This window comes from Dufourea novaeangliae, unplaced genomic scaffold, assembly GCF_001272555.1.
Source record: "Dufourea novaeangliae isolate 0120121106 unplaced genomic scaffold, ASM127255v1 scaffold65, whole genome shotgun sequence".
In the NCBI taxonomy this organism is placed as follows: Eukaryota; Metazoa; Arthropoda; class Insecta; order Hymenoptera; family Halictidae; genus Dufourea; species Dufourea novaeangliae.
In genome coordinates this window covers 1,599,577-1,625,763 of record NW_015373961.1, presented here as the reverse complement: position 1 = coordinate 1,625,763, position 26,187 = coordinate 1,599,577, and the positions used below count along the sequence as shown (strand labels likewise).

General features: G+C 30.9%; 3 protein-coding genes across 8 annotated transcripts; 1 reads left to right on the top strand and 2 right to left on the bottom strand.

Moving 5' to 3' along the window:
• Positions 1-1,804: 1,804 nt before the first annotated feature.
• On the bottom strand, positions 1,805-5,058 carry LOC107186561 (cell cycle control protein 50A). The gene is made up of 4 exons (XM_015574456.1): positions 4,866-5,058; positions 3,615-4,445; positions 3,362-3,527; positions 1,805-1,861 (listed from the first exon to the last, which is right to left on the bottom strand). The coding sequence occupies exons 1-4, from the start codon at positions 4,915-4,917 to the stop codon at positions 1,813-1,815; spliced, it is 1,098 nt and encodes a 365-aa protein (XP_015429942.1). The 5' UTR covers positions 4,918-5,058; the 3' UTR covers positions 1,805-1,812.
• Positions 5,059-5,801: 743 nt separating this feature from the next.
• On the top strand, positions 5,802-8,153 carry LOC107186589 (glutamyl-tRNA(Gln) amidotransferase subunit B, mitochondrial). Its single transcript, XM_015574487.1, has 10 exons — positions 5,802-5,893; positions 5,975-6,122; positions 6,186-6,299; positions 6,417-6,589; positions 6,689-6,837; positions 6,917-7,152; positions 7,231-7,419; positions 7,513-7,649; positions 7,732-7,855; positions 7,938-8,153. The coding sequence occupies exons 1-10, from the start codon at positions 5,802-5,804 to the stop codon at positions 8,151-8,153; spliced, it is 1,578 nt and encodes a 525-aa protein (XP_015429973.1).
• Positions 8,154-10,156: 2,003 nt separating this feature from the next.
• LOC107186496 (protein phosphatase 1 regulatory subunit 12A) lies at positions 10,157-26,176 on the bottom strand. Of its 6 annotated transcripts, none has more exons than XM_015574360.1 (21): positions 25,516-26,176; positions 22,661-22,791; positions 22,459-22,577; positions 22,219-22,378; positions 21,969-22,113; positions 21,765-21,898; positions 21,542-21,687; positions 20,889-21,029; positions 20,563-20,642; positions 20,360-20,486; positions 20,175-20,283; positions 19,760-19,894; positions 18,942-19,127; positions 18,524-18,652; positions 17,562-17,745; positions 17,206-17,355; positions 16,352-16,550; positions 16,154-16,263; positions 15,690-15,761; positions 13,211-13,534; positions 10,157-10,243 (listed from the first exon to the last, which is right to left on the bottom strand). In XM_015574360.1, the coding sequence occupies exons 1-21, from the start codon at positions 25,762-25,764 to the stop codon at positions 10,157-10,159; spliced, it is 3,117 nt and encodes a 1,038-aa protein (XP_015429846.1). In that variant the 5' UTR covers positions 25,765-26,176. The 6 variants fall into 6 exon arrangements, with proteins under 6 accessions (XP_015429846.1, XP_015429850.1, XP_015429847.1 ...); XM_015574365.1 differs by lacking the exon at positions 10,157-10,243 and adding an exon at positions 12,460-12,555; XM_015574364.1 differs by lacking the exon at positions 17,206-17,355.
• Between the last annotated feature and the right edge of the window lie 11 nt (positions 26,177-26,187).

Here is a 26,187-nt window from a genome sequence, read left to right as displayed (position 1 = left end):
ATTTGTATAATTTTTAATATTGTGTATATTATTTGGTAAAATACACTTAAATACTTGGGTGTGCAAGCACTCAAACTTACATGAATCCAGGATCTATTATCTATTTATCTATTACCAAGCTAAATAGAAAGATCCTTTAATATAACAATATACATATATTTTTATATATTCGTAAATCTCGTATTTGTGTATATATATTATATTTGAATAATTTTTAACTTAACAATAATCCATACTTCAAAAGATAATGAACCTTTTTTTGGTTTTAGTTACTTTGTTATCGTATGTTCTTAATAAAAAATAAATAGTAGTGTTAAGAATTTAAAAAAAACTTAAAAAATTTAAGGAGTTAAAACATTTGTTAAACATTTTTGGCACTGTCCTAAAAAACTTACAAGTAATTAACTCATGATAATATGCAACTAAAAACTTATGATTACATAAAGCAGCCTTCTCAATGGTGAACATTTGACTGTACTGACATGGTGTGTACTAAAATCAGCCATCATTTCAAAACTAATCTTGAATACATACTAGAATATTAGAATTTTAGAATATAGTTAGCCTGCATTATATGCACACATTTATTGATAAAAATTATTCAAATGGTCTAAGTCTAATATGTTATTGTTCTAATGTTAAAGTTGCAAAACTTAAAATTTAAACTATTAACTATTGAATTAAGTTTTAATTTTTATTAAAACTTAATTTTAATAAAAATTAATTTTTAAAATAAAATAAAAATTAATTAACTATGCCATTCATATCTATTTTTTGGTCTTTTATATAATATAAAAACACATAGTGAGGAACAAATAAAATCATGCGTTTAGGCCAAACTCGTGAAAAGTAAAATTTCGCAACTTCACGATTGGAACGACGATATCTGAATTACATAAAGTATACAGATAACGATTACAAAAAAAGAATCCTTAAAAAAACAAAAAGTAGAATACTTGATTAAAGATTAATATTGATATTTGTTTCATTATTAAGTTATATATTTTGGAACTATTTAGAAATATGTATGCATACAAGTGTATTAATAAATACGAGAAATTTTTTATTTATATATCTATACATTCATTTGTGACTAGAGTAAAGCTAAACATATTTTACAATGTTTCATAGATATTACATACAAATATATTACAAATTAAATAAATTTTTGTAATGTATTAGGATACTTGAAAAAGTACATTGTACATGCATTACAGAATTTTTTGTTTTTCAAGAAAAAACAATTATGTTCTATTTGTATTTAATAAAATAATCTATACACAACAACAACAAGATCTTCGCCTGTAACAAAGGGAATAAATTTACGAATTTTCACAGCTTGTTTGTGTACTGTCAACTTGAGTATCTCAGCACATGTACATATAATTAAAAATTTATTTATCATGAACTGTATTTTTGAAACGTATAATCACATACTTTATAATGTGTAGATATAATGCTTTTCATATTTTTTTGTACATAAGATAAGTATGTAACAAAATAGGATTGAAATGTTATATATAAAAACACTAATAATACTAATTCCAAGAAATAGAAAAATAACAGATAGATAGCATTTATAATACGAATTTAGTTATTGATACAAATATATTACGAACGTTTTATTTCATTATTTCTTTAAAACAACTTTCCATTTTTCAAAAATAAGAAGTATTCTTCTTTAAGCTGACTATTATACTACATTTCATACATGTAAACCTCAAAGAAACTAAATAAAAATACTTTCTAATAACTTAAATTAAATGTTGAATGACTAAAATGCTATTCGAAGTTTGTGATACTTATGTGCAATTATTCTTGGTACGGTGTAGTTGGGCTCACATTGATCATCTCTGTTACACTACAAAAAAATATAACATAATTACACATATTTTTCTGATAATCAGTTTCATTGAACGTTCTTATCGTTACATTATTCAACAATTAATAAAATTGCAAGCTTTTGTTATAAAAAATAGATAAAAACGAAATTTATTCATTCAAAGCAAACAGAATGTCTGAATTTCTACTAGAATATTTACTATTAAATAATAATAAATATTCTATGCTTTACCTTCTACCTGATTACATGCTACATACATTTTCATTCATTTTCACGTTTCTGACACACCAAGTTATATACATATTTAACATACTGGTGAAAGTTCTATTTGTCAAAGTAATGAATTCAAATGCACGACTAGAAAACTAAAACTGTTATTAAAATAAATATACTTTTGCTTTATAAATAACATGTAAAACATATATGCTCAGCAGAAAATAAAATTTAAAAAAAGTAAAAAATTATTATAGAAGTTTCAGTTAATATAAAAGAATCATTTAGAATAATTATTAACTGAATTCTGTGGAAGAAGCAATACATTTTAATTGTATTTCTTGAATTCAATGTAACAAACATAAAACGTAACTACATGCAAATGGTTTGAACTGTAACCAAAGTTTACATTCACAAGATCAAATATATTTATGATAGTTCACCAAGAAGCAGTTATCAAGAAAATATTTATAAAGCCATACCACGTATACAACAATGTGTCATTAACATTCTTACAGACTTAACAATACACAATATCACAAACACTTACAAGAACAATTACGGTGCCCTAAGCATACTTTCTTGCAGTCATCTTTACATTAGTTTGCTGTATAACATACATTATATAATAGTTTATTGTCAACTTTGAATTTAATATATATGTATATGATTTTATCAACATTAGTTCATGAAGTAAAGCATGGCAGTGAAATATATGTTTAAAAGGTGACTTCGGGTAACTTCAGTTGATATAAAGTATTAATATTCATACCATTTGATATGTTAATAAAATTTCTAAAAGTTACAAGGGAATAAACAATATAGTAACATGTTTAATAAAGTGCAATTGCTGCTAGGACTATCTTTTAAGCTTCTGAATTCCTTAACACTCTGCCGGCCGCTGTCACGCTGGCGTGACTTTTGCTCGCCAACGTTTATCGGCCGGGGTCACGTACGCGTATTATTTGCCGGCGGCAGCGTAAAGGCGATGCGAGAAATAAGCGGCCGGCAAAGTGTTAAATTTTATACAAAGATAATGGACATTAAGTAATATGGTATTAAATTATCGAGTAATAAAATTTAACAATGGACAGTAAATATTCGACATATAAATAAAAATATATAAAAGTTCGATCTGTATTTCCATTTACATTATAGTAGTATATTATAAATTCAAAAGAAATATAATTTTCAAAACAATTGCACTTTCAATTGTTTGAATCAAAAGCCTCATTTAAGCATAACACCATTTAGTGACAAATGAAACAGAAAAGATAGAATTAAACATATTAAATTTATCTTTACCTTTTCGAGCATTTGATGTGAATTATTAGCAGTGTCAGACCTAACAATAAACAAATACACCCTACAACTATGTAAGCAATGCCAAGGAAAGGATTCTTTCCACCAAGAAGAGATGTGGTACTTAAAATCATTCTTTTCTTGCCATCAAAAGCTGATACTGGATATGCTATAAAAAAAAAATACATATTATATTATTTCTATACAACTGTATCCATTGTAATTTCTTTAGTTGCACATGTAATTTTTTACTTACAATAATGCACTGTAAGTCTATAATCCCCTTCTAATAATCCATCACTGAACCCATCTACAGTATGGTTTACCCTACGATAAAGTTTTCTGAAAGTAGGTAAGGCAGCAGTTCTCATCCAAACAATTAAATCTTCATTTTGAAAACCATTATTACTCTCATCTTCTCGATCTAACTCATAAATATACTTAGTCCAATTCTTTGGCTTAGCATAATTCCCAAATGCTTTCTTCAAATCACCCTCTGGATTTCGAAATTTGATGTTCTTATCTGATGGCCAAGCTATACCAGTTTTCAACAGTGGCACATCCGTTTTATGGCTCATAGAATATAACTTTAATTCATCACTGAATAAGGAATTGGCAATAGCTCCACATGGTACGATTACATTAGTTCCATTATTGGCAAAGGGTTCACAGTCACCAGACACAACATCACTTAACTGTCCTAACAGTTGATTATCATCACGTGACTTTACATACCTTCTGTGATTCTGATAAAAATTGGTTAGACCGTAATACATATAAATCTTCCCATTAAAGTCAGATGGTAATGTGAAGTTTATTTCACAAGTACAAGGTGGATCAGGATGAGGATCCTTTGATATATATTCAGCGCATGTATAAGGTACTTTATTAGTACCTGATATAAAATAGTTTGTAGAATTACAGTCTGTGTAATCTATAATATATTCTTTGACTTGATCCGAGAAGTAGAGCAATCCAATTCCAACTGGTATGAAAGCAATTCCTATTACAAAGAATGTTGGTAATACCGTTCCAGCTGTAAGTATTGGTTGCCAAGCAGGTAAACGTTGCTGTTTGAATGCACTATCTGTTAAAAGAGAACATATACTATTATAATGACCATTTGTTTCACAATAGTAATTGTATTCAATACATTCTTTATTAACATGTATATATTCATTTAACAAACTATTCGTTTAATTAAAGCATTCGAGACCGACGTGTTAATACAAGACTATCTTCAGTAGTCAGCAATGTTTACATAGTCTCACAAGACCCATATGAGGAGTCATTGGTTAAACAGGTCCCATATCGTATGGCTCGTATGTTGGGTCATCGGACTCGAATGTTCTAACACTTAATCATTAACAAATATTTATAGCTCTTTTCCCGCACATGAATTGACTGTATATTCTAAGATGTAACCTTCGATATTAAATTAAATTACTGTTTTCTCAAATATACCAAACAAAACATAAAATATATAGTTGCTACGTATTAAACTTACCCGATGGTTTTTTTGTTGTGGGTATCGAATTAACTTCACTGATAGAAGTCATGTTTCGTGATTGAACTAATTATTCGCGCTATCAAAACTTTCAGCAACCTATTATTGACATTTGTGAAAAAACAATTACAATAGCAGTTATTCATCAAAGCTGATCAAAGCTTTCTGATAACATGGCATAGAGTATCAATGAACAGAAACGAATGCAATACGTCAAAACTTGAAATTACCTACCTGCTTCGGGTTAAGTCTCATTTTAATTAAGTGTTTCGTGAATTATTTTGAATATATACTTATATAAAAGAATTGTTTGTTTGACCAGAAAAACAATCTAAAGTCAAATTACTTTACAATTTATCAAACTATAAAATTTAATTGATAAACGTATTTGTACTGCGAGAATTTGTTTCCATTCAACGTCCTCTAACAACGAAATCAAGAAGTTCATTCGATTCATTAAACACACGTATATCTACGTGATCAGATTTTCATTCGATTATAGACGAAATGTATCGTATCTGTGATATAATCTTGTACAACATTTAACTGCCTCTTAAGTGTTGCATTATACTAATGAATGAACTAATGATTATTAATACATAACATAATATATATTTTTTGCGATTAAAATTGTAGAATATTTTAATCAAATCTAAACGCTCATTCGTTATTTCTTTATTGGATAATACATGTATGTATCTATTCAAGTAGAACAGAGACATTAGCATAGCCTTTGTATTTATAGTCTGTGAGATTGAATTAATTTTAACTTTATATTACGATTATATTGTTGCATTAAAATTTCTGGAAAATTTATATTGTGCATTTTTATTTTAATGACGTTTTATGCAATTGTTGATTTGCCAATGAATATAACATTTTCGAACATGAAAACAAGTGTATTCCGTTGTTTCATTTAAACTGAAAGTCATAAAAATGTTCTTAAACAGAAAGAGCTCTACTTTTATGAAAAAATACTGTAAAAGTATATGCAAAAGATATCACTTGCGATTCAATTCCACAAATCTGTAAGTATAGTAAAGAATTATTGGTATATATTGTATATTAGAAGGTAATATACGAGGAAATAATAAAATGATTTTCTATAGGTCAGAATGGAAGCCTACAATAGGTCTAGAAATTCATGCTCAAATTGCAACAAATTCAAAATTATTTTCTGGAGCTTCAACAAAGTTTAATAGTCCAGCTAATTCTTGTGTGTCACTGTTTGATTGTGCAATACCAGGAACAATGCCAGTAAAGTATAATGAATATTTTTAAAAAATGTTTTTGTAATTCCCTCTTGTACTGTGGTTGTAGGTGTTGAATAAGAAATGCGTAGAAGCTGGAGTATTAACTGCCTTGGCTCTGTCTTGTAAAATGAATGATGTCTCAATGTTTGAGAGAAAACATTATTTTTATTGTGACTTACCAGTGAGTGTCCACTGTGTTTTCTGAAGAGTACAGTTGCTATTGGACTATAGATTTATTGTGGTATAATTACTATGGTGAAAAAGATATAGTTATCAATAAGGTAAATATTTTTTGCAGGCAGGATTTCAAATTACACAGCACAAAAAGCCCTTGGCTATGGATGGGAAAATCAAGTTTATGGTATTCAATCCGAGTATCCATAAAAAAGCCTACTTAAAATCATCTACAATCAAACAAATACAGTTGGAGCAAGACAGTGGAAGAACATTCCACAATGAACTCCTTGGAAAGTACTGTTAACTTTTAGTTCTATTTCTTGACAGTAACAAAATGTATGTAGACATAAGTATATATTTAAAATGTGTATGCGTTTATTGAATCTGTAATAGGAATCTCATTGATCTTAATCGTGCTGGATTACCACTGATGGAATTGGTCTTTGAACCTGATTTAACAGATGGAGAGGAGGCAGCTGCACTTGTGAAGGAACTTGTGCTGATTCTAAAATTGTTAGACACATGTTCATGTAAAATGGAAGGTCATTCATTCTTAAAATGTTATTATATCGAAAATAATTATTTATTATAAATGAATTCTTTGCGTTTTCGCAATCACAGAAGGGGCATTAAGAGTAGATGCAAATGTTTCTGTGAGCAAAGATAATACTCTTCTGGGTACTCGTACGGAGATAAAAAATATTGGAAGTACACGTGCTGTATGTAATGCTATTCAGTACGAAATAGAAAGACAAATTTCGGTTTTGGAATCAGGTGGTCGAATTGTCACTGAGACTCGCGCATGGGATCCGATTATGAAAAAGACACTTGCCATGCGTGAAAAAGAGGACAATCATGTAACATAGTAGATTGCCGATAGTAATTTTTAATATTACGTTTGTATTATTTTTGTAGTTAACGAAAAATAATTTTAGGATTACCGTTTTATGCCTGAACCAAATTTACTTCCCTTACGCTTACATGTTGACGGGGCGAAAGAAAACAAGTACAATTTGATTGATGTTTCGTCAATCGAAAAGCAATTACCAGAATTGCCAGAAAAAATTAGGCAAATACTAATGGAGGATTTTGCTATTACACCTAATATGACCGTAGCCATAATGGTAATTCGTATCTGTGATTCAGTAATGCGGATTTCAAATATGAAATACCGATTCTAAATTCTAAGAATATTAATTTTTACTTATATATTGTAGAATGATCTAGAAATATTACAACTATTTCGTGACCTAGTATCAAAAAATAAGAATCGTGATCCTCAGTTGGTAGCACGGGTTTTTGTGACCATTCTCTTTGGCTTTTTAAAGAATAATAACTTGGATTTTACGTTTTTGTAAGTAGTGCAGTACAAAAAAAATAATGTTATTATACATGCTATTTAAACGAGAAATATGAATTTATTAAAAAAATTTTAGGGTAAATAATAGAAACTACATTGGACAATTAATTGACTTACTACAAGATAAAGTAATAAACTACAATATAGCAGGAAAGATATTAAACGTACGACTTGAACAACCAAAAAAAGAACCAAAACAGGTAACAAACGAAGTATATAAAAATATTAAAATCATTGTTTTCTACTGAACAACGAGATCTTCTTACATTCTACTTTCCACAGATTGTTGAAGAAAATAATTGGTTCATGATAACAGACGAAAAGGAATTAGAGAAATTATGCTTAGATATATTGAACAAAAATCCTAAACTTGTTGCAAAGTACAAAAGAGGCAAGACGAAAGTATTTAACCAGTTTATGCGGGCAGCAGTTGTAGCTACTAATGAATGTGCAGATATGGTTCAACTTACACAAATTTTCACAAAACTGTTAAATTAGTTAAGGAAAAATAATTTAGTTTTGTAAAGTATGGTGTGTTTTGAATAATAACTTCTATAAGTAATTGAATGCGTCTATTTTCTGTTTTCAGCATATTTACACATCTCCACATTTAAAATATCATATAAAACATGTAATCAATTTTCTTCTAGCATTTACTTTTATAAATCGTAGTCACAAATACAAAATCAAATGAGAAATAAATATTTACGGTTTAACAAATCGGAGACTAGTGCGATCGTAATTCCCCTCCGTAACTTCGTAATTTTGTCTAAACCAGCACAAGTTTTTATTTCGTAACAGTGTTAATTATATTATAAAATATTTCACAAAAACGTCAGACCATATTCAATGACTCTTTCATCTACATAATACCTGAGGGTGGGGCATGTTCGTTACAGTGGTACAAAGTATGATAACAGGAACAATCTTTATCAAATTAATAAACTACATTTACAGGTAGATTACTTTCGTATCATCAAAAATGAAATTTTATGATAATGTACATTTGGCAAATGTTTTATAGTTACAGTTACAATTCAAAATTTCATTATTACGAACAATAGATTTTCTTACACGTTATACTTATAAGTATCTTTAGAATTATATTTACAGCAAGAGACGACGTTAAAAATAGTCATTAGGCATAAAAAGATTTGACAAAGATTGAACTGCTTATCACAAGTTGTACAGGATAATTCATTTTGTTCCGATATTTATACAATAACGTGTATTGTATAGTGTGATGCTAGTTCTCCTCTAAACATTTTTCAAATACAATAAGCACATACATATTGCTATTATACAATACAATGAAGGTATCTATATAGTAAACAGTTACACAAAAATTGTTATTCTGTAACAAACGTCGTTATGAAATAACTATTTCGACTTATCCTTTTTACAATTCTTTAAAATATAACATCGTTAAAAAAAACATGTCGCCTACACATTGTCATTTGTTCCTTTCTTCATTATCTATAAACTTTTAATTTTCATTTACTTTAACAAAAGTAAAACTTCGTTACAATTATTGCTACCTAAAAGTAAGAAATTTCCACTTTTTTTTTGTAATCGAATACATTAAATCAGTTATTTAACGTAATAACACAGTTTCCATTGTTGATATTCAGTTACTAGAAACCATTGTCAACTTGCAAAAGAATATGTTAAAACATACAGATCGTTTAATACAAGAATTTTCAGTTCATTGCAAAAAATGGCAATGATGGAAGGATTATAAATTGCAGTCTTCCAGGAAAAGGCCACTTGAATAGTATCAAAGTCATCCTCTTAATATTCACTCCTTTTTATTGTTTTACTGTAACCCTTGCAATACGTTACGAATGCTTTCGCTTTGCATTACAATTATGGAAACAAGTTTATACAATAAATTTAATATATATATATATATATATAGACTTCTGATGAGTTTTTCATTAAGTAAAAAATTTCTCCTTATTCACTCCTAAAATGCCACATTATCATTTTATCTATTACATATTTACAAAATGTCCTTACAAAGAGTCAACATTGATAACGTGATTTTTTTTTAAAGAAAAAAAAAGTGTCGTAATGAACGTTTGCCTTTCATCGATTTGAATGAAGTACACATTTTGCTTCATAAAGCGTCGGCTCTAAAATGAACCATGAAATTTATCTTCGAGAGGAAGAGTTAAATTGTGAGAAAAAGAGTAAAAATTCTAGTTCCTTCACGGTCAACTATTCACAATCCTAAGAATAGGAGCAATGTCTCTTTTCGCCCTTGGCACAGCCACGCGAGATAATTTGCTTGATAATAAATTAAATTACTAGCATTAAGAATAAATTCATCAGTAATATGATGATGTAAAATATACATTTCAAGAATACTAGCAATAATGATTGTGATAATTTATAGTCTAAAACAATTCATTCAATGCAATTGTAATGCAACAGAAGAAACGCTATGCAGCCTTTTTTCGGTTTTCTTTTATTTTTTTTTTATTTCAAGACCACCGGAGTTATTTGGATAACTTGCTGATTACTCTGATCAAGGCACCATTTTCATCTTTTAGCCTCTGGTTTTCGCATTTTAATTGGTCCATCACCTAGAAAAAAATGTACAAACTACTTTATTTATGTCACCATCAAAGCACGCTTCTTACAGAAAAATTTACAAAGACAATGGTATTATAGAGTGGATCAGATGAATGCTCAAAAAACAAAAAGGAAAAAAGAACTTAAAAAAAAAAAGAAAAGATGGGGTAAAAGTGGAGAAAGGAAACAAGCAAGTATTATTGCAACTAGAGCCTTGAAGAATTAAAGCACTGTAACAATTGGGTGCATTAAAACCAAACGAGGAACATATGTAATTAAGTGTAACAAGCAGGTGTAATTTTAATACTACACAAAAACAGAAGATAGTATAATTAAGTTACAGAACTTGACCGTGTTTCTAATTTTGTATAACCTTTCTCTAGTATTTCGAATGCACTTACGTATCCGACACTGTGTAACATTCTCTTTTGCATATTTTACATTATATGCATAAATAAAATATTATTTGGTAAAAAAGAAATAAAACAAATAAAATTACATGTTAAGCTACTTTCAATATACACCCCAGCCTCTCTATTTTAGCTGTGATATATTTTCTACTTTTCAGTCTATTATACCTTCGATTCATGTTACATCCTTATACATCATTTATTCAATAAACTATTGAATTGATTATAATGCAAGGAATTAAATGATTTCTGGACGTCTGTAACAAATGTTATTGGATAAATTGTATAATACACGAGAATGTAATTTATAACGTATGCAAACATTTCGGTACTATGTACATAGAATAACGAATATCCTGTTGCGGAACGAGTGTCGCGTGTTAAATGAGGTATAATGTAAATATTTGTATAATGTGGACATTAAGAAGTGATTGTCAAACAATGTTTAGGGCGGTGGAAAAACAATTGTAAATTAAACATGCTCTCTTAGCAAATCTATGCTACTGTTTAATTATTTTTCTTGGATGTAACATTTTAAACAGATCATCTAAAGACATCCAGTATATGCCCAACGCAAAAACCATCTATCGATTATTTGGACAAATTAGGATCATTTTGAAAACAAACTGTATTGTGTGCTGTGTTGTATTTATTGTTCATATAATTGTAGTATCCCACTTAATGCATAAAAAGAAATGTTTAAATTCAATTTAATTCCCATTTGAAGTTCCAAACTGAGTTAGGTTTTTGTTAAAAAGTATATTTAAACATAAACTATATTAGTTGTGGACAGACTGCGTTTTTTTTTTATATCGGAAAGGATAAAACATTGCTAGTAGCTATGAATAACTAAGAAGGGGATGTTACAACCCAAAGTAGTACTTTTTAATAAAACCATATTGAAAAATTCGGAACCAATGAGTATAGATAAACCCTAGAATATTAGCTGCCGATAGCCAACCGTCTTATGAACATTTGACAAACATGTTAGCTATATCTGAATACAAATGAATAAAGATATTTTCCAAAGTTATTGAAGTACTCTGCTTGTTAATTAATAAGTACAATATTCTCTTTATCAAAGTGTTTCATTGAAAAATGTAAAAACTATTACATACCTCAATAAAGTATGTGAAAGAACTGTAAAAATCAAACTTGTGCAAATAACAGACTAAGATGTAAATAATGATTATTGTGGTACTAAGATAATAGGTAGAATATTGTAACGTTCAAAACCATTGTTTTATATAATGGTAGGCCATTTGCTGCTAACACTAGAGGATTTCTTTTATAATCATGTATCCTTAATATTTCAAAACAAATTTCATTCAAAAAGTTCTTGTCCAGGTCATAATTCCTGATAATTTAAAAAGGAAAACAGTTTTTTCATCAATTTCATTAAGCAGTATTTTCCCGAATGAATTAGAATGCAAGGAGTATACAGACTAACCACTGTAAATCTGTAAGTACAATTAGTAACAACAGAAACAGTAGTTTCGAGTAATCGTAGCATTGTGTTTCCATTAAATGACAGTGATTTGTGCAAGCTATCAAATCGTTGCACAATAAAAGCTGTTACAAATTCTTCGACGTGAAACTATTCGTTTTTGTTTATACGACAACCGTAATTATACTCGCGTACGCGTTGTGAAGCTGTATTTTGTAAGATTGAGTCAGTGAGCGAGATCGTTTCAAAGTTTTAATATTGCGTAATCAGAACGTAAAAAATCGTAAGTAATCGATTAATTAATGAATTAATATTGTACGTGGAGTACGATGTACACTGTTAACGCAGATGCTGTCATTATGTCCTTTACCTATTTAGTAGTATTGGTGAGTTTGGATACGACGCGGGTAAGTGCCCGATTTTCGGCTTTCAATCTCTCATTTTCAGCTTTGAGCTTTTGTAATTGCTGTAAACAGTGAAACGATTAGCCCATGTCCGCTTGTCTTGTAAAAGCCCCCACCAGACAACGCTATGTAAACGTTATGGAACATTTGTTACGCTAAATAATATAGTAATATACCCTTACTGCCGTCCCAAAAAGAAAAAAAATATGGATGACGAAAACCACACGGAAGTAGTAATCAAAAGGAAGTACAAAGTGCCAATTGAAAACCATTATACTGCATAAACAATAAGCGTGATTATTTAATAACGATACTAAAAAAAATAAAAGCACCAAGAAATGGCAAATAAAGAAGAAAGCAATGCATCAAAGCCACGTGTGTCTTTCCTTCTTTTCGCTCTTCTTTTATTTCCTTTTCTTTTAAAATTAACCACTCCAGAAATGCCGGCACCTTCCTCTGTACTTAGCCGCAACAATCAAAACGTAATACAAGAAAAAAAAACCTGTAACGTGCATTCTAACTAAGGAGTACATAATGGAATATGTTTTTATTAAGTATGACAAAAGATAAAAATTAAAGTCACGATATTTAAAAGTAATCGTATAGGAAAATTATCTCTTAATTTATTTGCTACGTATATTCGTAAATTTTACGCTTAAGTACAATTGATAGAAATAACAATGAATATTCAGTTATAAAAATTATTTCGATTCTTACCTTCAATTCTTCTTCCATTTCCGACAGTTTCCTTTCCATCGCTCTCCTTTCCCTTTTTTCAGCTTCGGACAGAACTGTTTTATTTTGAGCACTTTGTGCTTTGTCCAATGAATTTCTAGCTTCCTTTAATTGTTCATCCGACCGCCTCAGTTTTTCTTTGAGCCTCTCATTTTCCGCTTGAGATTCTTCGTACAATTTTTTGTAATCTAGTTCGCCATTCTCAGAAGTTGTAGATTTTATTCTGGCCGACATAGAGGGTGCTTCCGATGATAACGATGATATGGAGCCTAGCCTGTTGGATCTTCCAGAACGATCATTCCCACTCTATAAAAACAGAAACATGGAGAAAATAATATATTAAATGGAATTAAAATGTTTTATTTTCTAAATAATCCTGATTTAAATCAGTACAAAAGGATATCGTTCGATACAAAATTTGAATCTCTCTTACAATATATCCCTCAGAACTGGCCAAACTTTGCAGGCTAGAGCTTCTAGATCCAATTTGAATATCTGGTTTTGTCTTTGTTTTGTTAAAGCTTTCGGTTCTCTGCACTTGCGAATGATTATTCGGATTAAGATTCAAATAGTTATAACTTGTGGAAGGTGCTAAACGTAGAGATGTAATACTCGAAGGCAAAGTTATGCTTCCGTATCCTGATGCAGTACCACCGTATGTCGTGTATGGATTTTGATAATTCAGGTTACTCGTTGAATTTGAGTACGGAGTTTTTCTAAACGAGTCACTAGTTTTTGTATTTTTATTTAGAAAATTCGGCAATCCAATAGGGCTCGATCCGTTAATACTCAACAGTCCCGAATAGCTATTTTGATTCAAAGGAAATAATCCACTTATACTTCGTGATCTATTCCCAAAAATTGAACTTCCATTCGCTGATGCTTGAGCTCTTAATCCTGCAGCTGTTGTTGGCTTTCCTTGAGATCTCTTTCTATAGGATGACATTGTTTACTAGATAAAATTATTTCACAAATTTTATTGACTCGAACACACGTTTTCTTAGAGTCCCCACGATATTTTTACATATTATTTTTAAACGAAAGGACTAGAATTATGCTGCAATTTTACAGTTAAATCACTTTGTTGCGATACACACGGGTTTGGGCGATCTGGTTCTAATGACAGTAAGTATTTGACTGACGTAGACTGGGTGGAGGAACTTAAGACATCAGCCAGTTTACTCCAAAGCATCGGTTTGGTATGCTATTTATAGGACACATGCACAAACTTACACTAATATCAAGGTTGTGTGATTTGAAATAAATATATTCGATGTTTCACTCTTAAAGACATTTTCAACGTTCGTTTAATATTATTAGGTATATATAAATTTATTGCGTAACTTTAATTAATATGTCGATTTAAATTAAGACTGTATTTTTAATGTTAGTAACGATATTTTAAAATGTTTCAATTTTTAATGGAACATGTACATGTCTAATAATAGTAAGAAAGTTTAAAGATTCGAAAATTAATTTAATTACAGTAATTAATAATTAATATATTTATGAAGTTTTTATGGTTCATAATATATTATGTAACAGATGTAATTTCAGTGTCTTTGTTTACGGAATTTGTTTTTTCTTTATACATTTAACTGTTTTTAACACTGTAATGCAAACAATAAATGAATACATTTCAAGCTGTTCTAAATGTCAAAGAGTCAGATCGTTCCAAATGTCGATAGAATATTTTTAGCCACTGTTAGGCCACGTTCATGATCAATTTTTTTTTTTACTTTCGATTCTTATTTCATTTCTACCAAATGGTCTTTAAATATCAATTGGACTTAAATATTTTACTACTACTATCCATGTTATTTAATTACTCAACACATCTTTAATGTGAAAAAGAAGTTTTTACTAGTAAAACAATTTACTTATTTCCAATTATTTTTAAAGGCTATATAATATTTGTAATACTTGTAATAAACGAAAATTAAATAATAACAAAAATATATGCAATGGTATAAAAATAGTATTTAATTTGTAAAGTGTACAATTTCGTTGTGATGTAAATATAAAAAATTTAAAGATTATGAAATGACACAGTATTTGCAGCTATAAATTTCGTTTAAATACATGGTCTGGTGGTATATAGAGGGATAAGAAATGGAAAACTATTTTTAACAAAGCATGCACGAATAGAGGTTAATCTTCCCAGAGACTAGCCCAAAAATAACACAAAGCTTCTGTGGTTCGCTAAATTACATTCATATTATAATAGTTACATAGTATTATGAACCAGTACAAAAATTAGTTTAGGCAAAAGTTTCTTTTATTAAAACGAATAAAGAGACTAAACAAATAAAAAATTGTTATTAAAACAATTATTGTACTCTAACAACACGATTTTTCAGTTTATAATCATTTATTTTATTTTTTTGATACGCGATGAGCAAAGTGAAAAATTCAATTATACACAATTAGTAGATGTAATTAATGAAGTTGAATGACTTACCTCGTTATGATTGATTTTAGATTCATCACAATCACCACCAGCAGTTAAGTCTTGCTTTTCAGGATCAATTTCCTATAAAACAATAATTAACACTTATTACAAGCAAGTCATTTCTGGCGTGTTACGGTGCTAATTTAAAAATCAAAATGTTAAATGAACTAAAGACGTACAGTCAAAAAGAAACAGAATTGATGAATTTTAATATTTAAAGCTCATTACACCAGTTATAAATATATTAGGTATATGCAAAAGTAATTATTGTCGTATTTAAGTTGATACGGTAAATTTATGTTATTTTATCGACCATCTTTCCAAAAAAGTGGAAGAAGTTATAGAAAAGAGAACTATTTTCAGTAATAGATGCTATAGCAGTTATTCGATATAAATAAAAATTTTCGATGTACCATTACTTCTACATATACCTGATGTAATTTAGTTTAAATATTATAGTAATTGCTACTAACGTCCATATCAACATGAACAACGCCTGTAGACCTTCTTTTAGGCCTTCGTCTCCTTTGTATGACGGCTTGTGTGGCTTGTGCATTTCTGCTGTCATTTTCTTTATCTTGTTCTAAAACAGATCAATAGAAACGAAGGGATAAATTTTCTTCATAACTTTCAATCGAGTAAAAGATCCTAAATGTAAGTTATGTGTATACCCTTGTCTTCGGGTTGTTTTAATGATCGTCTAAGTGGTAATGTTACAGTTGTTTCTGCACTACTAGTTGCAATTGTTTCGACAGGAGCTGACGACGGTCTAGGTACACTCGAGCCTGCGGAAGGTCTTCTCATATACGCTGTGGTAGTATCTGTATTAGGTAGGGCGGAGGTCCTGTTATTAGCATCTTCTAACTGAAACTAAATAATTAGATTTTCTCATAAGTTTCACGTTCAAAAATGTTACATTGCTTGGTAAAATTCCTCATTCAGAATTTAATTACAAATATTACATTCCATCAGATTTGGTAATCTTTTATCACGATCATCAATAATCTGTTGAATGATATTCATAACCTTGGGTAAAATTATAACTGCTAAGGCTTCACAGCTGACTTCATAAAAAATCAAATGACACAAAATCAGTATCAGTGTCGTTCCATCCCTGATGATGAACCTAGCGACAATACTATTAAAACGTTAGAATAACATTTCAAAGATTCAAAAAGCTTCAACTGATTCGATAAATTTTTTGAACGTCGCTAAATTAGATAATTCATTAATAGATCGGTGGCTTACGACACAACTCCTGTTCAGACCATCGACGATTTTCACTATAACCTCAATACATTATAATATCGATTATTTCTGCTTATTTAATAAAAATGCTCGTCTTGCTACATGGTGTACGTTGTACGTTATATTTTCATTCTTGTTAACGTCTTATGGATACAGTATAAAAGTTTATAGTACGATCTGCTGTGGATCATCGATAGATACGGAACGTGTTAGAGATTATCTTGTTTTATTAATACAACTTTAACTTGTGTAGGTAAGTATGCTGTGAATGACAAACCTTGCTTCCATTATCAACTTTCAGCCTCCAAGAAGGCCGTCTGTCGGGTAAGTTAAGTTCCTCGGAGGGTTTGTTTGCAGTCACTGTAGTAGGAGTTGCTGTTGTTATTGTAGCTGTAATCGAGGCTGTATTGCCGGTAGTGGTTGTTGGCTGGGTTAATTAAAAAAAAAAAATGAATAAATACTTACAAAGCGATCTCATCATTGTTAATAGAACACGTAGTATTCCAAGAGTGTCAAAACAAAAAAATAAAACATACATAATTTATAAGCTCGAGTTATATTTCTGGTTAAAGAAAACAAATTAATCCAACTGTAAGCATAATGATTTCGCTAATGAAAATCGGGAAATACTACCTGCGTTGACGATATCGTAGAAGGGGTTTCATTGTTTTGCTGCTTTTTCTTCACCAACTGTTCTGCACTTTTGATTTCGTCTAAAGTCACACCCTGAGTCGAGCGTCGAGTTTCTCTTACTCTCTTTGCATGTGCCTTTCTTTGCGTTTCACTTTCTTCATCTCGAACAGGTGGGACGAAGGATCTGAACAAAAATTACATATACATTGTTAAGAATAATAATGTACAATAACATTTGTATACCAGGGATACAAGTAATTTATGTAATAATATATAATAAGATTTGAAAAAGCAATAAACATTATCATAAACACAATCCATAAGCAGTGTTTACAGATATCACATAAAACAATGATGCCTTCAACTTGCGATAATAGTAATAATTCTATTGTTTATATTAATGTTGCAATTGTAGTGTTTAAAAATAAAAATACTATTTGAACTGGAACAAAAGAATTCGATAAATTTTTTGCAATACATACACACATGTAGATATAACTATGTTTCAAGATATTTCAAACATGCTGAAATTTCATGTTTCTGTAACATTTAAAGGACAATTCGCTAATATGTACACATTATTTTATTCTGTTTTTATTATCCACAATTCCGTCCATTTGGAATTATAATACATCCTCTCTGCTGGAGTAGATCTCTCAAAAGAATCTTCAGTGTCAAACGTGTGAAGCTACTTGGAGGGCTGAGAAAATCAAATTGTGTTTCAGTGGCCAGAGCTTCTGAACTAGAAATGTTGTTTTATATTAGCAAAGACAAGGCAGTGGTTATTAGGGCGATTAACATTTTTGAGGAGAAACGTGTGTAACTCAAAGAAATAATCACACTGCAAAGCAACTGTCCATGCCGCTGCCAATAACTTAATATTGCGTGTAGAAATATCGTAGGATATATGCAAAGTCACACATTTCAAGAGAATCTTCCCAGGTCAAGCATTAAGTACCCACTTGAAGAAATTCTTGAAGATATTTCCTGGACTTAGCTTGCTCCCCCCTGGTGTAGTGGGAGTTCCAGGAACTGCTACTGAATTGTTTGCACTCGATAGAATTGTGGTTGTAGCTTCCACTGGTTGAACACTACCCAGCCATATTAACAACATTGCACGATGCAAATATGAATGCAAAAACTTTAATTTTAAATGCATTTTAAAATAGGCTAAATTATGATATTTTGGATAATCAGACTTTTAACAGAATTGGATACTTGTTCTCGTTCTCTTCAACTATATAATTTACTATTAAAATTTTTATGCCAATATGTGATGATAAAACATCTCGAAAATCTCATTTTATTATTCCTTGAACTTAAGAGCACGATACGAATAAATATTTCTATTATTCTGTCTGGTTTTTTTTAAATATTTACCTGCGCACTTGATTGGCTGGAATAGGACTTGTTGTTGTAGTTGTTGTTGTGGCAGTTGTAGTAGCTGTGGCTGTAGTAGTTGGCAGTGTACTTGACACTATTGTTTTAGATGTGGATGTTGGTGAAAGTGTATTGCTTCCCTGTGGCAGTCTTGACAGTTCCAAGTTTAATTTTGCTTCTTTTCTTCTAAAGTTAAAACAACGCTCGTTACAATACACGAAAATACAAAGTGATTTCGGATTCAGTTACTTGAACTCCATTCTATCAATCAATCCCAATGTTGTACAGATTTCAGAGAAATTAAATAAAATCGTGTGAGATTGACATTTGATGTTTCGATGTACATACAACAGTTGTGATTCCATATTGAAGCCAAGCAAAAAGCAAGGAATGAGGAAGGCTTGCTAAATTAATGATCACAAGTGTAAATGAACGATTCACACACACATAAAAAAAAAGATATACAAATTATATAAAACTCGTGGTCCAAACTGTGGATATGTATATGTACCCAACAATATGAACAAGAAAGTATACATTTTAATAAATATAAGCTTAAAACTAAATGTATTAAAATTTGTGTCGAGAAATCGAATAATCGTTCACTTTGGTTTTTAGAAAGACCCTATTTATACATCTAGGATTTGGGCCACTAATCTTAAAATAGCCTTTTATGTAGATTATACGAAGCTTTGATACTAGACACTCGAGTCAAATTTTAGCGAGCAGTTTCTCCGTTTGTTGTACTTATGTATAATTACTAGTAGAATGATACATAGTGAAAGCATTAATATATATCACGTACGAAACGTGCGCACCTGTGGGTTTCGCGTAGAGATGCAGAGCGAGTCGTAGTATTGGTGTGAGTAGGAGTAGCTGCGTTGCAGCAATGGAGAGTAGGGCAGGAAAACGCCTTGATGCGAGCTCGTAATGCCAAGTACTGCTCATAGAACCTGCATAACATGCACCATGCCATGCAATACGACTACACTAATGTTTCTTTTAGACGTATAAAGCTCAGAGACAAATGTACTATGCTGAATCTTTGAACATGGAACTTGTTTAAACGCGAAAATATTTTCGTCATAAAACTGACATTGACTGTAGTATAAAAAAAGAGAAAAAAAAGACTATCAAGAAGTTGAAGAATTTTATCCAACGCAAATAAATAAAACAACAAATTTTAGAATACTACGAAAACGTTGTTACGTGTAACATTTGGTTTCAACTCACTTTTCATCCGTTTCAAAACTATGCGTTCTAGTTAAAACCACATCGGATTCGGTATTGTGTTTGTTCGACATGGTCGGTGACTTAATATTCTTGTCCTTTTCTTCAAGCCCTGATTGCATATGAGAAATTAAGTTATCACTCTAATTACATGAAACAAGTATATAGCTTTCCTAAAAGAAACTTACTCGTAGATAAAGAATTCGTTGCTTCTGTATTTTGTATTCTATTTCTGAAGGAGCCTGAACGTCGCCATGATGGTATCACTCCTTCTTCGTTATTATCAATCTGTTGCTTTGGAGGCAATATTGGAGCCTGAACAAGTTACAAAATCGTGGAATCGTATTCTAAATCGCGTAAAATATATATGGCGTATTTATAATTACATTACCTGATTAGGAACTTTATTAGTGTCGGTAGGGGATGAATTGTTCTGGGTTGTTTCTTCTCTATTCGCTCTATTTTTCTTCTCTGTAATGGTAAAATGAATAGAATGTATTTACCAGTAATTTTAGTACGAAACCTTTTTCTAAGAAGGATAGAGATTATTCGATTATTTATTTATGCAGCAGAGAAACTTATTATTCAATAACAGAGCTTTTGACAGAACATTTTTATCAGGAGAAAGAATACAAAGGCATACGTATATATTTTATAATTCATGCAAATGAAGTTTAATTTTAATAGTATAAAAACAGTCTTACAGACAAAACTCACCATCATCTGTAAGACATGGAGAGTGGTTTGATTCGTTAGACTTATCAGATTGATTGGAGTAAGTGGAAGAATGTGATTCTGAGCTAGTCTCAGATTCACCTTCACCATCACTCTCTTCCATATCTGTTTCACGTGTCGCTTCTGTCCATGCAGCATTGTTACAAGAAATACAAATTGCTGTTAAGGTAAGTAAAATAGACTTGCGAAACTGAACGAAGTGTGTAATACATTTTTTTTTAATAAGAAACAAAAACTACTACACCTAATTCAGCATTTCCCAATCATTTATAATTAATAAATTAAAAAAAAAAGAAAAGAAAATACTTGTAACAAATATAACAATAATGGATCAAAATGATGACTGAGAAATACTGGTGTGTATATACTTTTGCTTTCTTTCATTCACAGAATGTTCTAGCAGTATTACGTAGGTATTAATTAAAAGATTGCTACACTAAAAATGAAGGGGATAATATTTTGAATCTTCGTGTTTTCCTGCTCTATAGTAATATTTTTGGAACATTCTGTGCACATAATAAGCTTGGAAAATTCATCACCATTTAGTATTAATATTGAATAATTCATCAAAATGTTTAAATGTGATCATGCAAATTGTCAAACGCGGTAACGATTAATATAAATGATGAACATACCAACATCACTATTTGTTCCAGTACTAGAATCTTCTTTGTCAGACTGAATTTCTAATTCGACTTTTTTAACTTTATTTGGCGTTTCTTCTTCGAAGGTTTCCACAGATTCTTGCATAGCTATCATATTTTCGTTACTCGTTGATACACTAAAATATAAATGATGCAATAAGTGAAATTTATTTTTGTTTTTCTTAATAGCAATTGATAATTCAGTTTTACAAACCGTTTCTTTGGTATAGTTGGCTGCTTTTTGTTTATAATTTGTGGATGATCTTTCATCATAAGTTTCTGTTTCTCTTTCAATTCTTCCAAAGCTTGTAATATATTCGCGTCGGCGATATCAAATGCCGTTTGATCCTGTCAATGTAAAATTGTGAAAGAGACAATTTTGTTTTTAGTTTTAAGTATAAAATAATGTTAATCTTACCGCATAGTTCTTAATGTCCATATTACAGAAATTTTCTACCAAAAGTTCACAGGCTTCCAATTGACCCCAATGTGCTGCAGCATGCAAGGGTGTCCAACCGTCAAAATCTTGAAAATTAACATCACACCTAGCCTGTAGTAAAATGCTGAAAAACACAAATCTCAAATGTAATAAATAATAGATGAAAGTTCCGTTGAATATATTTAAATGCCATGATAATTTTTATTAATTAAAATTTCAACAATCTTACTTCATAACTTTAATGTAGCCCTTGGCAGCTGCAACATGTAGTGCTGTAGCTCCTGATTTAGGATGAATTGAGTCTTTGCCTGTCGCTCCTGATCGCCATGCTCTGGCATCATTTAACATTGACCTCTCTTCTTCACTTCTAGCTTGGTCACAGTCTATGCCTGCGTGGAAACATGTTTCATTAGAAAAAATATATTGTTTTTTTTTAATGGTTACATTACTATTAATGATCAATACAAACCAGCTTCATTTACATGTTGCTGTAACATATCTTCCATCTCATTGCTTTGTGCAATATCGAGAGCTAATTCACCATCATTGTTAACTGCTGCCAAATTACATCCTTTTTCTATTAAATATCTGTAAAATAGACCGTCCCGTTAACAAAAATATCCGAAGATTAATACGACATTGCGATCGTAAAATGGAAAGTAATTACGAACTTAGCAATAGATATCAGTCCACAAGATGCAGTCGCGTGCAGCGGTGTCCATCCTTCATTATCACCACAGTTGATATCAGCTCCTTTTTCTACTAAAAATTCGACCATGTCCAAATCATCATTGATACATGCCTACAATCGAAATATAATTCTTTTTAACTATAAGGCATAATCATGTAAATGAGTAAATAATATGAGATATAAAATAGGTTGTGTATTAACCAAAGAGTACATTAATCCTTTTAATGCCATTGGCCGATTTGGGTCGATTCGATTCATGCGCGAAGAATCTTTCCGACCGATATCGGCCGATTATTCGACGCTAGTGTTTCAATGGGAACGTTTTTGTTAAAAATCCATAGTTAGATATCTCTTTGGGTATTCCTTTGTTAGTCTATAGTTATTTTATATTTTAACTTAACGATATGCGGGCGTCTTGTGTCGGGAATAAGAGGGTTAAAATTTATGAGGAAAAACAGTCATGGAGGATACATTCGAGTGCTGATAAAAGATAAAGTCTTATTCATGCTTATACTATGCAGCTGTATTACAATCAAATATTAATATGTACATTATATAAAAAACTTGCTCGTACACTCTAATTCCAATTGAAAAATATATACAATAACTTATGTGTTTAATGAGTACAACTGTAGAAACATTGAAAACGTTAAAATGTTTACTCATAATTTTTGGTATAGGAATCCTAAATTTACACTAAGAATATTTAAAAGGGGACTTTCTGGCTAAATTAAAAAGGATGTTACATATAATAACATTTTAAGACAGAGGATACATAGAATACAGATACTGCAGGCTCTGACTTCTAACAGAGAACTATAAATAGCATTTGATGCCTGATGTATTTTCACATTCTATTTTCGCAAATCCATGAAATGCTTAAACTTCCTCTTCACTTAAATAACAGTAACAAATAGGATACATTCTATGTAAAATGCAGCATTTAGAAATTTTTTAAATAAACTATTTCTGTACTACATACAGATTATGGGTATTTTATGAATGATTTGGACTGTGTGCAGTAATTACATAACTATAGTGGAATTCAATCATGAACATTATAGTTAAATACTTTTCAAGTTATAGTTAATATATAAATATCACTGAGAAATCATTGTGAATAAAGCAATATTTAAAAATGTTAGATCAATAGGACTTTTTTCTTTCTCACTTAAATGTTCATAAAATTGATACATACAATTGTTGTTTTAAAAGTCTTTGTTTAACAGGTATATTATTTTTTTGACTAAATATGTATTTAATTCTATGTGTATAAGTAAGATTAAACTGTGCGAAATTATGAGTCATGTTAAAAGAACAGTTTTTGTTAATCTTTGTAGAAGACTCCAATATTTTTATGCTTTGGTCCACTACTAAAACGAACATCTTTTAAAGATCTATTTTTAGCCTTATCATAACTTCAACCTATTTTAGTAGTCTCAATAATTTATGTATTATAGTAAAAATTATAGCATTTGTAGAAAATAATACAATAAGCAAAATCTATGAAGATTTTCATCCATCATAAAACTTATGTTACTGAAGTTAAATGAATATTGTATTATTGTATTAAATATTTAAGAAATGAGTTTCAGATTTCATGTTTATAATTTAATTAATGCCAATCTTTCCTTTTCAGTATTTATACACAACTAAAAAAAGGAAGAAACTTAAACTTTAACTATAGCTGACCTAATTATTTCTTTTAACTATGTATGACTTTAATGATTGGCTTTAGTTCAGATTAATGGATACATTTGTATATGTGAAAGTGATAAGAGCAATATTACTTATCAAATGCATTTTTTCCAGCATTAATCACTATGTTACAAAGAAGAACACGAGTATATGAACTTATTATTTCAATAAACTTCTGTGCTAAACTATGTGGCAAGATCTAAAATTAACAAATAAAGTTGAGTTTCGGAAACGTTGTTATTGCTTTCATTGATTCAACATATAAATGATTGATATTGATAGTTCACTGAAATAATATGGAAGAAAACATTAATAATCAGATAAGAGATGTTTCTGCAAATACACATATTCGTACAGCAGTTTATAATTCATTAATTTTTAATTAACAAATATATCAAAAATTGGGAAAGTTTATAACTTCCTGTATTTTACATATAGAGATATGGCTATCAATGCGTAAGATCTACAGTTTAGTAGTAACCATTAAACATTAAGGATTATCAAACAGCTGAATACACTGAATCATAAAGATACACATGACATCTGTTGAATTTTCTTTAGAAAAATGAACTGACAACAGAGTAACATTTTTCATTCAAAGATGAACTTCAGCGTGGGTCAGAACAGTGATTCAGGGACCACGGTGAGTTGAGTCCATCGTTCGAGGGTTAAACGCGTGATACCGATAGTACGGAAGGGAAATTTGACCGATTGCACTTAAATTAGACAGCTGGAGTATATTATGTAGTAGCCATATTGTGACAAGTATTTACAACCAAGGTAAGAAAAACATAGGGATGAAAGCAAAAATTCGGAAAAACTCGAACGAAAGTCGTGTGTAGTGGACAGAGGATGTGCAAGTGGACACAAACAGTATTTGCATTTTCGATTAACTGTATCGAGCCTGACTAAAAAAAGGTAATCAGTGATAAAAAAAGATCAATTGTTCGTAAGCTTGATGCCATTTTAATGGTAAGCATTTTCGTAACATAGACCAAAAATTGAATAGATTACTCGAGAGAAGCAAACGTGTACACAGGTACTTTTTCTAGCCACTTTGTATATCGGGAAGGAATCACGGTGTATAAACAAATGTACGGAAGAAAAGAGGGAGAGGATGGAGGAGGATCCCAGTACCTGGTGTAACGCTGTGAGACCGTCAACGTTTCCGGTGTTGATATCCGCCCCCTTTTCAAGTAAACGTACAACCTCCTCCTTGTCGCCTGCCGCGCACGCTGCCAGGAACACGCAATCCGCGGAGAACTTAATCTTACGCGCGACCTGACGTGGTTGGGCCGGTTCACGATTCGTCTCTGACTGTTCCCAACGTTTCAGCTGTTCAGCCCTTTTAAACAGGGCTGAGCTCGAACGGCTCTCGACAGACATCGCCGAAAAAACACGCACCAACCGCACTCGTAGAACCTTCTAACCACTTCGCACGGTCTCTTCTTCTCTTTCTCTCTCTCTCTCTCTCTCTCTCTCTCTCTCTCTCTCTCTCTTCCCCTTGATATCTCACTCTTTCTCTTCTCCGCGTTTTTGGATCTTCTACTATTTCACCGAGGCCACTACACTGTTCAGTTCACTTCGCGTGATTCGACACGCTGAAACCGACGTTTTCCGTTTCTTGCCTCCATATACGATCACGATCACTAATCGCGTGTCCCGCGACGAAAATTATTTTACGTTAAACAGTTCGTTCGGTTCTTGACGGACCACGCAGGGAGCGGTCGGTCGCCTTCACCAGACTCGGTTACAGGGCGGCTAGATTCGCGTGCTCTTTGCTATTCTTGGCCGTCCCGTAGCCGTACG

Bases quoted from the DNA above. Each gene is read 5' to 3' on its own strand.
- LOC107186561 (XM_015574456.1), bottom strand. From the start codon at position 4,917: ATGACTTCTATCAGTGAAGTTAATTCGATACCCACAACAAAAAAACCA. The intron at 4,446-4,865 runs GTAAGTTTAATA...CTCTTTTAACAG, and splicing joins CACAACAAAAAAACCATCGG to ATAGTGCATTCAAACAGCAA. The intron at 3,528-3,614 runs GTAAGTAAAAAA...TTTTTTTTATAG, and splicing joins TAGACTTACAGTGCATTATT to CATATCCAGTATCAGCTTTT.
- LOC107186589 (XM_015574487.1), top strand. From the start codon at position 5,802: ATGTTCTTAAACAGAAAGAGCTCTACTTTTATGAAAAAATACTGTAAA. The intron at 6,838-6,916 runs GTCATTCATTCT...TCGCAATCACAG, and splicing joins ATGTTCATGTAAAATGGAAG to AAGGGGCATTAAGAGTAGAT. The intron at 7,153-7,230 runs GTAACATAGTAG...AAATAATTTTAG, and splicing joins GTGAAAAAGAGGACAATCAT to GATTACCGTTTTATGCCTGA.
- LOC107186496 (XM_015574365.1), bottom strand. From the start codon at position 25,764: ATGTCTGTCGAGAGCCGTTCGAGCTCAGCCCTGTTTAAAAGGGCTGAA. The intron at 19,895-20,174 runs GTGAGTTGAAAC...CATGTTATGCAG, and splicing joins AGTTTTGAAACGGATGAAAA to GTTCTATGAGCAGTACTTGG. The intron at 15,762-16,153 runs GTTAGTAGCAAT...ATTGTTTTATAG, and splicing joins TTGTTCATGTTGATATGGAC to GAAATTGATCCTGAAAAGCA.